The following is a 15,086-nucleotide window of genomic DNA, read 5'->3' on the forward strand; positions in this document are numbered from 1 at the left end:
CCGGTCAGGCACATGCCCAGGTTGTGGGCCAGGTCCCCAATGGGGGGCATGCAGGAGGCGGCCAACCAATGTTTCTATCTCTCTCCCTCTCCCTTCCTCTCTCTCTAAAAATCAATAAAGAAAAAAATAAAAAATAAAAACCAGCCCTGGCCGGTTGGGCTCAGTAGTTAAGAGTGTCGGCCCGCGAACCAGAGAGTCCTGGGTTCGGTTCTCACTAGGGGCAGGTACCTCCGTTGCAGTTTGTTCCTGGCCCTGGTTGGGGTCATGTGGTGGCAACCACTTGATGTGTCTCTCTCTCTCACATCAATGTTTTTTTCTCTCTCCTCCTCCCTCTCTCCCTCCTGATCTATCTGAAGATGAATGCAAAAATGTCCTCGGGTAAGGAAAAAAATAAATAAATAAAATAAAAAAATAAAAAACAAACCAGGAGCATGGCAAAGCAAGAGCTTTTCCCACCCAATGGAATCTTTGCTGGTCGTGGCTTCTTGTGGGGAACCTAAGGGGCTCTGGAAAGCCCTGCTGATGGGGAGCAGGCAGGTCAAAGTTTACATCTGTGTTCTTTTCGCTCAGGACACTTTACACCTACAGGGCAATCCATCCCTGTTTTTTTTTTTTTAATCCTCACCCGAGGACATTTTGTTGTTGTTCAGATAGAGTGGGGGGAAGAGAGAGAGAGAGAGAGAGAGAGAGAGAGAAACATCGACGTGAAAGAGACACATTGAATGGTTGTCACCCGCACGACCCAGCCAGCATCCCTGTCTTAATAATAAGACAACCATGCAATGAGAATCCTTGAGAAGTTGTAAGAGTTTGGAGAATTCACAGAGCCGTGGGCTGGTCATTACTCTTTTTTATAAAAACAAAAGAGAAAGCTGGAGACTTTGCAGCCTAGTAATCCCAAAGTTAGTCATTGGGAAGCCTTAGCCATGTGGGACCAAATCTGGTTCAAGGTAAATCTATGTGTATTATGTATCTTGTCATCATGAAATTGAATTTCTGAATTATTTACTGCAAGATGTTCTTCAGTCATATTCTGCTCTCTGAAAAGCTTTATAATGAAATTCTGTGGCATGTGTAGCCTTTGCAAGTTTAGATTTTACCACAGCTTGTCCTATAGGCTTGTAAGAAATCATATATGTTTTAGTTGTTATGGAAATGAATCTACTCACAATTGTAGTGAACATACTCACTTTGTGATGATTCTTTTTTTTTTAATCCTCACCCAAGGATATTTTTCTATTTTATCTTCAGATAGAGTGGGAGGGAGGGAGGGAGAAAGGGGGAAAAAGAAAGAGAGAGAGAGAGAGAGAGAGAAACATCGACGCGAGAAGGACACATTGACTGGTTGTCTCCCACATGACCCTGACCAGGGCAGGGGATGAACCACAGCCGAGGTACATGCCCTTGACTGGAGTCAAACCTGCGACTCTGGTCTGTGGGCCGACGCTCTAACCACTGAGAAAAACTGTCCAGGGCACTTTGTGATGATTCTTGCACTACCTATGATCACGTTAATTTTGTTTTACCTCCTCTGAACAAGTAGTATGAAGCCTCTGGCTGGTCAACATGCTGTCCGTGCTGCCTGATGGAAACTAACCAACCGGGGCCTAACCCCATGCAGGGCCCACTTCCTCCTACGGGGAGAAGTGTTTTGTTCCTATATAGCTAGAAAGACCTGCTTGTCACAAAGCCATGCCCAGAAGTCCTAGCTTTGGCAGGGGTGGGTGTCTCTAAGCCTGGGGTATGTACTCTGGCTTCTGGGAACCTGGGTTTCCCGTCCTGCGTTGACACTTCTGGGCTGCTTTGTCTTGGTCTCCCAAGACTGCCTGTCCTGAACAAATACAGGGTCGGGCAAACGTGGGTTTATAGTCGTGAGTACCGGAAACAGAGTTTATTCTTGAATATTATGTACCGATTACTGTGTCATGTTCCAGACGAACAACTGCGACCTGCTCTTGCCCACCTGCGGTTCTCCACGCCTGCAGCCTAGGTCGCCGAGGTGTGGGCTCAGGGCTGACAGAGCCCCCTCCGGCCAATCTCCTCCCTGCATGTCCTTGCCTCAGAGACCTTGCTGCTTGAGATCTGGAATTCTGGACTGTCGAGCCAAAAAGTCATCTTAACCTCGTCTCATTACCAATATTCGTATCTTAAACCTTCTGAGGATTTACTATTTTAAAATTAAGATTATATCATGTTAGGCTGTTGGTTCCAGGCCAGACTTGTCCATAGGTGAAAAAGAGGGACCAGGAAACTTTCCCCAGGTTGCAAACAAGGTCAAATGTCATCACAGAAAAAGGGAAGGCCTTGCCTTAGGCACCCGGCTTACACTTAGCCGTCGCGTAAACAGTCACAGAGGCAACGCTGCCCAGCGAGGTGACCAGTGACTTTGGAGCAGTCCCTTCTTCCCCAGTACCTCAACCTGAGTCCTTTTGCCTTTGTCGACTTCCTCTCGGGCCTGCTGGGTTCCCCCTCCCGGAGGCTCACCGTGGAAGCCGGTGAGGCTGGTTTCCTTTGTCTTATCTTTGCCATCAGTGAGGCCCGAGGAGACCACAGAAGGCTGAGCTTGCTTGAGGGAAGGCTGTGGGGCTCAGCATGGGGCTGCTGGCAGCTGGGATGAAGGGGGATGGGGAGGAGGACATGGGGCACTGTGTGGCCAGGGGGAAGGTATGACAGATATTCCCTCCCAAAAGCAGCCTCCACTCCTGCTCCCGAACACACTCTCTTCCCATCTGCCTCTCTCGAGACTACTTCCCTCCCTCTTTTGAGAAGCCCGGAGCCCTTCTCCCACGGGACCACTGTGGGGAAAGTCGGGGAGAGGATTAGGCATTCCTGGCCCAAGCTCTGTCCCTGCCGGCCTTGCCTTCACGGCAGCCCCGGAACCCACGTGGGGCCCCATCCCCAGGTTTGTTACAGGCCATCAGGTTTCCGTGGGCTGTCATTGGATTAAATCACCACACCAACCACAGGACGTGTGAGTGAATGTTGAGAGCATAACTATCTCCTATTTGTGGGCCTGTCCTGTTGGGGAATTTTTCATTCAACATCCAATAGATATTGACCATGCACCTACCACGTCAGGCTTCATTGTAGCTCTAGAGACAGGTCAGAGAGCGAAACAGATAGAAATCTCTCTCTCTCTTTTTTTTAATCCTCACCTGAGGACATTTTTTCCCATTGTTTGCTCATATAGAGTGGGAGGGAGAGAGAGGAAGAGAGAGAGAGAGAAACATCTACGTGAAAGGGACACATCGAGTGGCTGCCACCCTCACAACCAACCAGGGCCAGGGACAAACTGCAACCGAGGTATGCGCCCTTAGCGGGAACCGAACTCGGGTCTCTCTGGACCGCAGGCCAATGCTCCAACCGCTGAGCCAAACCGGCCAGGGCCAGATAGAAATCTCTGCCTGCCTTCAGGGTGGGAGGAGACAGGCAAGAAGCAAAAATGACAGGTACGTTCATAGCAAGTTAGAAGGTCAAAGGTGCTATGGAGAAAAAGGAAGCAGGAGGGAGAAAAGGGAAATGGGGGAACAGAGTGAGGGTAAGCTTTACTTTTATTTAGGCTATTTTGGGTAGTTAGGGAAGGTCTCACCGGCAATGTAACATTGGAGCCCACACTTGAAGGAGGTGACGGACTGGGCTCCACAGTGCTCTAGGGGAAGAGTGTTCCGGCAGAAAAAACAGCGAGCACAGACACTGAGGGAGCAGCATACCTGCTGGTCTGGGGACCATCAAGGCAGCCAGTATGGCGGGAGCAGAAAGAAAGGAGGGGAAATAGTGGACAGAGTCTGAGAAGTCCTGAGAGGCCAGCTCTTCGGGGCCTTGTAGGGCATAAGCTCCTCCCCTGGGTTGGATGGGAGCCATGAGAGGGTTCTGAGAGAGGACAGATCTTTTTTATAAAAAAAAAAAATTTTTTTTCTTTATTGATTTGAGAGAGAGAGGAAGGGAGAGGGAGAGAGAGAAACATCGATGAGAGAGAATATCGATTGGCCGCCTCCTGCATGCCCCTCACTGGGGATCAGGCCCACAACCTGGGCACGTGCCCTGACCGGGAATCGAACCAGCGACCCCTTGGTGGATGAGTCAATGCTCAGTGAGCCACACCAGCCGGGCTGACTGTGTTTTTTTATTTTTAAATATGCTTTTATTGATTTTTTAGAGAGAGAGGAAGGAAAAGAGAGAGAAACTTGATCGGCTGCTTCCTGCATGTCCCCGACTGGGGATCAAGCCCAAAACCCAGGCACATGTGCCCGGACTGGGAATCGAACTGGGACCTCTCAGTCCACGGGATGACGTTGAATCCATTGAGCCACACTTGTCGGGCTGACTGGTTTTAACAGGGCCCTGTCAAGCGCCTGTTGAGAACAGGTGATAGCGGGAAGAAGGCAGAAGCAGGAAGACGCTTAGGCTGGGTGCTCATCCAGGTGAGGAGTGCTTAGCTTCTAGGTATGTTTCGAAGGTGGGCTCCTTGGTGCTTACCGATGGACTGCGCATGTGATTAAAAGGGAGGCGATTCTAAGATTTTTGGAAAGAGACCAACAGGAGGCTCAGGAAAGATTCTGTGGAGGAAGTAGTTTAGTGGGTCCTTTCAAGCTAGAGGACAAGATCAGAGAGGAGGAAGAGGCGAGGGTGCAGAGGGAGCGAGCACTGCAGAGGGGATGCTCTGGACGGCCAGAGGACAGTTAGAGTGCAGGGGTCCCCACGGAGAGCTCACCTGTCAGAGTCTGGGAAGAAAACAGAAGGTGCAATCCTTTGGGATAATTGAGGAGAGTTAATGATGTTAGTGTTTACAAGGGTGTGGGCAGTTTAATCAGTAAGGAATGACTCCCATCTGACTCAGAAGAGAAGTCCAAGTCCTGGCGAGGAAGGGGTATTAAAACCCGGAGAGGGGCCCTGGCCGGTTTGGCTCAGCGGTTGGAGCGTCGCAGTCCAGAGAGACCCGGGTTCGGTTCCCGCTGGGGGCACGTATCTCTGTTGCAGTTTGTCCCCGGCCCTGGTTGGGTCGTGCCGGTGGCAACCACTCGATGTGTCCCTTTCACGTCGATGTTTCTCTCTCTCCCTCCCACTCTATCTGAACAAAATATGGAAAAATGTCCTCGGGTGAGGATAAAAAAAATAAATGACTAAAAAAAATAAAAGATGAAACCCAGAGAGGGTCTTATAGAGAGAGGGCTGTCCCTCGTGAGCTGTGGCCTTAAGCAGAGGAACAGCAGCCACCACCAACCTGTGGCCTGGCAGGAAAGGAGCTGGGAAATAGAAACACACCTTCACTGCCCTCTCACCCACTCACCTCCTGCTGGGCCTCCCACCGATGAAGCCCACAGCCGAGTGCCTGAGGCTGGGGACGCAGCAGGGGTGCACAGCTTTAAAAACAAACCAGGAGCTTGGGCTCCGGTGATAGGGAACGAGAAGGACTGAATAGAGAATGTGTGAAGTAGTACTTAAGGAAATTTAAAAGTGACAGGATCAAAGGGGTAGGGAGTCTAAGAGGCCTGTGAGCAGAGCAGGCTCTTCGGTGACTGGGGGAACTGAGAGAAAAAGAACCCTTTTATGTAACAGCATCATGTTGGGAGCGAGGCGTTGCCCAAAGGGCTTGACAGGCATTCTCTCTGGACATGCTCACAAACAATCCGTGTATGCTAGCTCTCCCACGAGGATGAAACGATACATGTGGCTTAGTGTCCGGGATATAGAACACTCACTATATTAGTTGTTATCCCTATTTTAACGATTATCAATAAAAACCAAAAACAAACACTGAGCCACAGAGGTTGTTCAACTAGTAAGTGGTGTTCAAACGCAGACGCCTTCTGATTCCAGCTCCCACGCTCCCAACGTCTTGTCCATCACACTGTGTTTTCTCCAGTGTTGTGAGAAACCTTGTAAAGGAACAACTGGTGAGACCTGGAGACAGACATGGGCCAACGCCTGCAATGTGGGAGCACACAGGGACAGAAAACAGTGCCAAGGGAGAGGCCAAAGCCCCAGAGGAAGAGATAAATGTGGAAACAATTTGCTGAGGGAGGCGGGGCAAGTAGCATTAAGGGGACAGCTGGTTGGGTTAAAGGGAAGAAAAGGTCCTGAGGAAAGATGACATTGCCAGGAGGTGGAGGAGGGGCCTCCGGGATTAGATGCCAGGTCACAAGTGACTGTGGGCTTAAACACTCAGATTCATGTTTTCTTCAAAGTCCTCCGGAAATCTATCAAGACACTGACTTCTTTTCCTAGGGGATTTATCTGACAGAAGCCAGTGTTGGCACCTTAGTGCCTGCCTTAGACAAGGCTTTCAATACAGTTTTTGTTGAATGAATGAAATGGGGCAGGCTTAGTGTGCCCTTGAGTTCACCTCCATGTATTCTTCAGTTTGGTGGTATCACTCTTAAGTAGTTCCAGCATCATGAACTTAAAAAAATTTTTTTTGTCTTTATTGATTTTAGATAGAGAGGAAGAGAGGAGAAAGAAAGAGAAACACTGATGAGAGAGAACATCGATTGGCTGCCTCCTGCATGCTCTCACTGGGAATTTGGCTCACAACCTGGGCATGTGCCCTGACCGGGAATCGAACTGGCAACCTCTTGGTGCATGGGTCGACACTTAACCACTGAGCCACACCAGCCAGGGATCATCTATTTTTTTATGTCACTCAGAACTATGCTGATACTGTGCATGGATGGACAACACCTGCTGAATGGACCTAAATTCAGTTAATGTATATTTGCATCAACATAACTGATATTAGAACTTGAATTATGTATATCATTTTCTTTGCATGCTCTTCACTGCTCATATTTATTTTTAAAACTCTTGCAAAATTGACCTTAATCCACTTTTTAGTCCTCACTTTTTAACACTTTTCTACATGAATTGTTGGAAACAGTCTGGTTTGCTATTTCCCCAGATATGCTATTTACACTTACTGCATTTATGCCTCCTAAGTACTGACTTGGAACACCCAGTGAATTACACTTTTTTATTTTAAAAATATTTTTCATCCTTAGGCAACTTCTTAAACTTTCTGAGCCAGTTTCCTCATCTTTAAAATGAGAACAACAAAACAAAATCTCGAGTTGCCTGTGTTGAGACCATGCATGTATTTATGACATGCATTTCCAGATTTCAGCTCTCATACCAGCTCTGTGATCTTGTGTAATACACGTGAATGGTTAGCACTGTGTCCAAGGCACAGAAACACTCTATTAGTTATACCCATTTTAATGATTATCGATGAAAGCCAAAAACAAACACGGAACCAAAATCAGGCCGATTGCCTCCTTAGTGAAAAGCGGTGGAGGGAGAAGGAATGTTGCAGTGCTTGTGTTGTCTAAGGTGGTCCTGTCCTCCTGGGGCCTGCAGCCTGGCCAGATGCCATGGGACCCTTCTCAGCTCTCTGGGCCTGAGCTTTCTCGACTGTGAGGTGAGCATGTTAACGGCACCTGACCAAGAGCTGTGCGAGGATCAGTGATGTTTATCCAGGGGAGGGGTTGCTTGCTAAGCACCGAAACATCCTAGTTCCCTTGTAGTGAAGATGGGTGACAGCAATTATAGCTGATGTCACCAGCGGTTAAGATCTTCCAACCCTTGCTTACCAAGCACCTTTTCGATCATTTAGCTCTCCATATAACTTTACTGTGATGAAATTCAAGTTATTCCCATTTACCCAAAAGCAAATCTTAGTGTGTTCATTTGGAGTGGCTCAGATTCAATTGTGGGAGGGACACATACATGATTCTCACCTTCTTTGGAGACCGCTTCTGGCAGGTCCCTATTATCTCCACCCCCCCCCCCTTTTTTTTTGTTAATCTTCACCCGAGGACATTTTTCCATTTTTTGTTCAGATAGAGTGGGAGGGAGAGAGAGAGAAACATCGATGTGAAAGGGACACATCGAGTGGCTGCCACCTGTACAACCAACCAGGGCCGGGGACAAACTGCACCCGAGGTACGTGCCCTTAGCGGGAACCGAACCCGGGGTCTCTCTGGACCGCAGGCCGATGCTCTAACTGCTGAACCAAACTGGCCAGGGCCCCTATTATCTCCCTTTCCCCCTCTTCATTGGCATAAGAGGGAGTCAAATCTGGGTCTCCATCACTTGAGAGTTGAATGGAGAAGACATTCTGCCTCCTCAGAAATCTGTAGTTCAAATCTAGGAAGGGTATTTGTCACGGGTGTCAGAGCAAGGTAGAGAGGAGCCACTAGTGCTCTTGTAAAGGAAAACTGTCATCATTCCGGATCTCTCGTCATGGTCACCATGCTGCCCACACCAGAACCGTCGTTTTGGACAATGACTAATGCTGGGGATATATATTTTGTAACCTGTTTTGAGGGCAATCTTTTACTTTTATTATATTGTTACATAATGAAATATGCAACTCCTTGGTCAACCTCTGAAAGTTTAAATTCTCCCCTTTTTGTCTTTGTCATTTGCTAACTTTGATAATCTTGTAGTAGCAGATCAGTCTGTCCCACAGGAATATACGCCTGTAACTTCAAAAGAACAAATTGTTCCAAGTAGTTATCCATTTGAACAATTTAGCTACAGCCTGTTTGCCCTATCGCAGCAGGTGATACAACCTTGACCCAGTAAGCCCAAAATGGAGATTTTTCTCTTCTCACTGCACCTTAACCTCACCTCACTGACCTAACCCTACATATTTCTGACCCTGTCTCTCCCTCTCCTTCTCCCTCCTTATAGCCACTGCCCTAATGCATCTATATCTTTCCTATTTCAGGGGTCTACCAACTACTTTCCCTGCCTCTTAGTTTTGACCCTCTTAGATCTATCCTGAAACAAAAACTACCTTAGAGCTTTTCACTTGCTCCCAAAATTAACTTCTGGTTTTTTAATTTATTTGAGAGAGAGAGAGATTTGTTGTCCCACTTATTTACACATTCATTGATTGATTCTTTTTCTTTCTTATCCTCATCCAAGGACATTTTTGCATTTATCTTCAGACAGAGTGGGAGGGAGAGAAGGAGGAAGAGAGAGAGAAAACTCCGTGTGAGAGAGAGACATCGAGTGGTCGCCACCCACACGACCCCAACCAGGGCCAGGGACAAACTGCAACCAAGGTGCATGCCCTTAGCGGGAACCAACTCTATGGTCCACGGGCTGACGCTCTAACCGCTGAGCCAAACCGGCCAGGGCTTTCCTTTCCTTTCCTTTCTTTTCTTTTCTATCCTCATCAGAGGACATTTTTTGTTCAGATAGAGTGGGAGGGGGAGAGAGAGAAACATCAATGTAAAAGGGACACATTGAGTGGCTGCTTTCTGTACCACCCCAACTGGGGCCGGGGACAAACTGCAACCAAGGCACATGCCATTAGCAGGAACCGAAACTGGATCTCTGGACCGCAGGCCAATGCTCTAACCACTGAAAAAGCCCCTCCCCCCCTTTTTGGTACATGCCCCTTAGCAGGAACTGAACCAGGGACTCTCTGGTCCGCAGGCCGACACTCTAACCGCTGAGCCAAACCGGCCAGGGCTTTCTTTTCTTTTTATATTTTTTTTCTTTATTGATTTTAGAGAGAGAAGAAGGGAGAGGGAGAGAGAGAGATAGAGGCATCAATGAGAGAGAACATCGATTAGCCACCTCCTGAATGCCCCCACTGAGGAACTGGCCCACAACCTGGGCATGTGCCCTGACAGGGAATCGAACCGGTGATCTCTTGGTGCAGGGTCGACGCTCAACCACTGAGCCACATCAGCTGGGCAGGGCTTTCTTTTCTTTTAAAATGCTCACCAAAGGATATTTTTCCATTGCTCTTTATTTTTTATCCTCGTCCGAGGACATTTTTGCATTTATCTTCAGATGGAGCAGGAGGGAGAAAGGGAGGAAGAGAGAGAAACACTGATGTGAGAGACACATTGAGGGGTTGCCATCCACACCTCAACCAGAGCTGGAGACAAAATGCAACTGAGGTACGTGCCCTTAGCAGGAACCGAACCCGGGACTCTCTGGTCCGTGGGCTGATGCTCTAACCACTGGAAAACTGGCCAGGGCTCCATTTCTTTCTATTTATTTATTTATTTATTTATTTTTTGTGGTATGTGTCCCTAGCGGGAACGAACCCAGGACTCTGGTCCACAGGCCAACACTCAACCGCTGAGCCAAACTGGCCAGGGCTCCATTTCTCTTTAGATGGAGTAGAAGAGAGAGGGAGGGAGAGAGAGAGACATGGATTGGTTGCCTCCCACAAGGGCTGGGGATCAAACCTGGTAAGTGCCCTTGATGGGGGACTGAACCTGCGACCCCTGGACTGATGCTCTAACTGCTGAGCCAAATGAACCAGGGCTCACTGGTTGATTCTTGTATGTGCCCTGACTGGGGCTGAACCCCTAACCTTGGCTTATCTAGATGACGCTCTCCCCAACTGGGCTATGCGGCCCAGGGTTAACTTCTGACTTACTGAGTCCCATCCATACCTCCAAAGTCAACCCAAACTGTCACACTGAAATTCCTTAAACTTGAAGTCCTTCCTCTTTTGGCCCTTTGTTGTTCCTACGCCTGGAATCCCTTCCTACACGCAGAGGGCTCCGAAACTCAGGCCTCTCTAGCATCCCCCCCCCCCCCCCCCCCAGGCAGGTTGATCTCCTTCCTCTGCCCTAGACCTTGTCCTTGTTGGCTACAGCCGTTTCCCTGAAAGACACTGACGTCTTTGATGGTTCAGGCTGTGGCTCTTGTTCATCTTCTGTCTCCACCACCTGACGGTGTGTGCGGAAGGAGCAGATGAACAGATCAACGGCTGCCCTTGTCCGAACACGTTCGGATTCTTTGCCCACGGACGTAAGGACGGTTGCTATTGGGTGTAAACCGTTCCAAGAGCAAGCACACAGGTGGATGGGGCTGACTACAGTTCACCCGTGAAATCCTCCCAGCCCTGCGAAGTCGGCGCGGGCACTGTTGACCGCTCACGGGTGCAGTGCTGCGGCTCAGAGCTGCCGTGCTGTGCAGACGGGCAGACGGGTGCGGGGTCCCACCGGGCCGGCCCTCCATTCCCTCTACCTGTCCCCTGGCGGTCGTCGCACGGGCAGAGCCGGGATGACGACGTGCGCGGCCCGCAGGCGGGGTGTCTGCTCCCGCACTGCTGCCCTTCAGGGCTCAGCACGGGACCTGGACACGCTGAGGTTGGGGCGGAAGCCTAGCGTGGCAGTTAAAAGAATTTGGGGGGCCCTTGTCCACCGCTGCAGCCTCAAATCCCGTGTTCCAAGAGACTCCCGATTCCCCTCGGCTCCCCGTGCCCTCCGGGAACGGAGGGCGGTCGCTGCGCCCCATCCCTCCGCCGAGCGCTGCGTTTTCTTTAACCCTTTCCCCGCCCGACGGCCGGTTCCCCCAGGACCCGGGCTCGGGCTCATCTCCCGTGTTGCGCCCACCGGGGTGCAGCGCCGACTGTCCCCACACGCCCGCTGCGCCCTCAAGCCCCGGAGGGCGGGTGCCCGCGTCCCCGCATTCCTCCCCGTCCCCGGGCCGGCTCCTCTCTCTCCGAAGTGAGCGATCTGCGTGGGGAGAGGGGCGAATACCGGGGCCCCCGGGGCCCGCCCGCGAAATGTGCCTTCGGAGAGCGGCCGGGCCCGCTGCCCGTCCCGAGCCCGGAAGGTCGGGGTGGAGGGGCTCCGCTTGGCCCGGGCCGGGGACCTGTCCCCACCCCCGCAGCCCCCGCCCCGCGGGCGCCGGCCGCCTCACAGCGCGCAGGGATCCGGCCACGCGCCACCCCTCCCCCCGCGCCGTCCCCCGCCGGGCCCTCGCCCCCAGACGCCGCTCCCCGGCGCCCGCCGAGTCCCGGGGCTGCGGGCCGACGCTCGCTCGTCCCGGCGGGGCCCGACCGCCAGCGGCGCGGGGCGTGGGCGGCCCCTCGCGGACTACTTTTCCTCGCGCGGAGGGACTAGGGCGCGGGCGGCGGCAGGGCGCGCACGGCATGGCGGCGGCGGCGGCGGCGGCGCGCCTGAGCTAGAGGGACGCCGGCCCGGTCAGGCCTCGGCGCGGCCTACACGCTTCGCTCGCTCGCTCCCGCCCCGCGCCCCGCGCCCCGCGCCCGGCCATGGCGGAGCCCTCGCCCGCCCGACGCCCGGTGCCCCTCATCGAGTCCGGTAAGACGTGCGGCCCGCGGCGCCCCCGCCGCGTCCCCCCCGCCCCCCCCCCGGCGCGCCCGCTGTTGACCCGACTGACTCCTCGTCTCCCCTCAGAGCTGTACTTCCTCATCGCCCGGTACCTGTCGGCCGGCCCGTGTCGGAGAGCCGCCCAGGTGAGTGCGGGCCTCGGGCGGCGGCCGCGGCCCCGGCCCGGCCCCGCCACCGCCGGGGGCGCGGCGGGGGCGCGGGCGGCCTGGGGGCGCCCCCGCCCCTCTCACCGCGCGTCTCTCCCCGCAGGTGCTGGTGCAGGAGCTGGAGCAGTACCAGGTCTGTGCCTCGGGCGCCCCGCCCGGGCCCCCCGCCGCCCCCCGCCCCCCGCCCGGCCCGCCCGGGGGCGCACGCCGCCCCGCCCCGCCGCCCCCACGCGGACCCCGCGGTGGTCACTCGTGTGCATCTCGTGTCTTTGCAGTTGCTGCCGAAGAGGTTGGACTGGGAGGGCAACGAGCACAACAGGAGCTACGAGGAGTTGGTGAGACTTTGACATTTCCGTGCCGGGGTTTCAGGGCGCCCGCCCCCCATTCGGGGCTCCCGCCCGGGGGCGAGGTGTCCGAGCCGTGCTCGGAGGCGGGCGGCCGGCCGGGGGTCTGCGGCCCGCGGGGCTGCCCCGGCAGGTGTGCTTTGGCTTCGGGGGGGCTGTGTTTGTTTGGGTAGGAAATGCCCAGGACGCCGGCGGGGCGGCGAGGGGGCGACGCGGCGGGCGGTTTGAGGCGGGGTGGGCCCCCACCCAGGTGCGCTGCTCGGGGGGCGAGTCCGGGGCGCGCGTGCGCGCGCCAGCCATTCAGCGAGCGGCTCTTGTCCGCCTGTCTTCTTAACCCGACTTGTAACTCGAGCCCTGATTGGTCGTCTTCTTTGGGCCCCGCCCAGGTGTTCAGACCACTTGTTCCCCTGGAATAGAACCTTTGGTGTCTGAAAGGTGGAGAAATGTTCCTCTTTTAGCATTTTTTTCTTTGATCTCATCATTGTAATAAAAATAAAAATATTGTTGCTGTGAGAGCATGTCATGCCTCCATTAGTTTTGCTGCTCTAACCTGTAAACATGTTCAATACCTTAAAAAACGAGTTATTTTGATGAATTTATACTGTCATCTGCTGGACATTATATATGTGCAGTTTCTGTTTTTGGAGCACCATCAATATAGCTTATAGTTCTTTCTTATACTTTGTCAACTTATTTAATATATAAGTTGCTTTCACAATATATAAAATTCGGTTTTATCCATTCGTGTGTCCTTAGTGGAATAAAACATTTTCCAGAAAGATGTTTTTGTCAATTTGTGTATTAGGACAAAGGATTTCTTTAGTTGCCTGCACATGTTCAGCATCTTGTATTTGCAAAACAACTGAATAAAGGGCTCTTGAATAATCTACCACAATTGTAATACCTGTAAGCAGAACTTGTAGGATGTGAATACCATTCTTGAATTAAATAAAAGGACAAAAAGTAAACAAGGGGATTTGTCATCTGTATGTAAACAATTAAGTATTAACACTTAAAGTCAGGTGAAGATAACAAAGGAATTCTATTTCAGTTACCAGTTTTAATATTTGCCTTATTAGAGATTTTTGTTGCAAACTTTTAAGAGCAAATATTTTCAAGAAAGTGAGTTCTGGAAATTCTATGTGATGGCAGAGTTTTTATGTTTTATTGAGTTTGATATTTTGAGATTTTTGTTTTTAATGCAGGGAAACACTTAAAGGATTGGTCTGTCTTGGTTGGTGAGAGTGGTTTTGATGAAGCAGAGAAGCATTGACGTGAAAGTCAATTCATGTTACTAAAGGGAAAATTGTTTAAATTTTGAAGCAAGTGTTAATGTTTACCTAATGGAAATAGACACAAATTTTAATAGGCCTATATATTTTGGCTTTTGCTGTTAGAATTGCTTAAAACCCTACTTAACACTTTGCTTAAAATTATTTAAAATCTCTGAAATACTCCTGTGATATGGCTGTGACATGTCAGTTGCTCATTGCCTGGCTGATTTGGTCTGTCTGGTGGGTATCCTCTTCCTCCTCTATCTTCCTCTCTCCCCCCTATCCCAGCACTAAGTGGAACAGGATGAGCTTCCTGTCTAGAGGAGGATAATTGTTTTGTCAAGGGTATGTGACTAACCCTAAACCCTGGGCCATGTGCCTGACCAGGAATCAACCAACAACCCTTCAGTGCACAGGAGGACGCCCAACCAACTGAGCCACACTGGCCTGGGCCCTTTTTTTGTTTTCTTTTAAAGTTATTTTCATTAGCTGTGAAATTCTAGTTGATGTGTGGTTGCTTTTTAAAACATTATTTTTTCTTTATTGATTTTAGAGAGAGAGGAAGGGAGAGGGAGAAGAGAGATAGAAACATTGATCTGAGAGAACATGGATTGGCGACCTCCTGTATGACCCCCACTGGGGATCAGGCCCACAATTTGGGCATGTGCCCTGACCAGGAATTGAACTGATAACCTCTTGGTGCATGGGTGGTGCTCAACCACTGAGCCACACCGACTGCGCCCTTTAAAGTGTTTTTTCTTCAGCTGCTTAAGATTCTCATTTTGTTTTGGATTTTCAGCAGTTTTACGATAATGTACTGTAGTCATTATCTATGGCTGCATAACAAATTACCCCAAAATTCAGTGGCTTGATAAACAGCACAGATTTATTATCTCAGTTTCTGTAAATTAGGAGTCCAGGCACAGCTGACTGCGTTCTCTTTCTTAGTCTTTCTCAAGGTTGCAATCAAAGTGTTGGTCAGAGCTGAAAGTTTGACTGGGGAAGGCACTGCTTCCAAGCTCATCTAATTTTTGGCTGCATTCAGTTCCTGGAGGGTATTATTGGACTGAGAGCCTCAGTTCCTAGCTTGCTTTTGGCTGCCCTGAGATCCTAGTCACATTGGTCTCTCCAGCATTGCAGCTTCCATCATCGGGTTGAAAGTTGACATGACACTAATAGTCAGCTAGAGAGACAAAAGTCACAATCTTTTGT

At 51.0% G+C, this 15,086-nt stretch overlaps 1 protein-coding gene across 3 annotated transcripts in view; it reads left to right on the top strand.

The window, feature by feature from the left end:
- The first annotated feature begins 11,896 nt into the window (after nucleotides 1–11,896).
- The window catches only part of BRWD1 (bromodomain and WD repeat domain containing 1), a 121,740-nt gene continuing 118,550 nt past the window's right edge, over nucleotides 11,897–15,086 (top strand). For all 3 annotated transcript variants that reach the window (XM_036242789.1, XM_036242785.1, XM_036242788.1), the window contains exons 1-4: nucleotides 11,897–12,080; nucleotides 12,177–12,235; nucleotides 12,360–12,389; nucleotides 12,532–12,591. In XM_036242789.1, the coding sequence (XP_036098682.1) occupies nucleotides 12,032–12,080; nucleotides 12,177–12,235; nucleotides 12,360–12,389; nucleotides 12,532–12,591 (198 nt within the window). In that variant the 5' untranslated portion in view covers nucleotides 11,897–12,031. The remainder of the gene's footprint in view (nucleotides 12,081–12,176; nucleotides 12,236–12,359; nucleotides 12,390–12,531; nucleotides 12,592–15,086) is intronic.

The sequence above is a fragment of the Molossus molossus genome, unplaced genomic scaffold (assembly GCF_014108415.1).
Source record: "Molossus molossus isolate mMolMol1 unplaced genomic scaffold, mMolMol1.p scaffold_m16_p_5, whole genome shotgun sequence".
Classification (NCBI taxonomy): domain Eukaryota; kingdom Metazoa; phylum Chordata; class Mammalia; order Chiroptera; family Molossidae; genus Molossus; species Molossus molossus.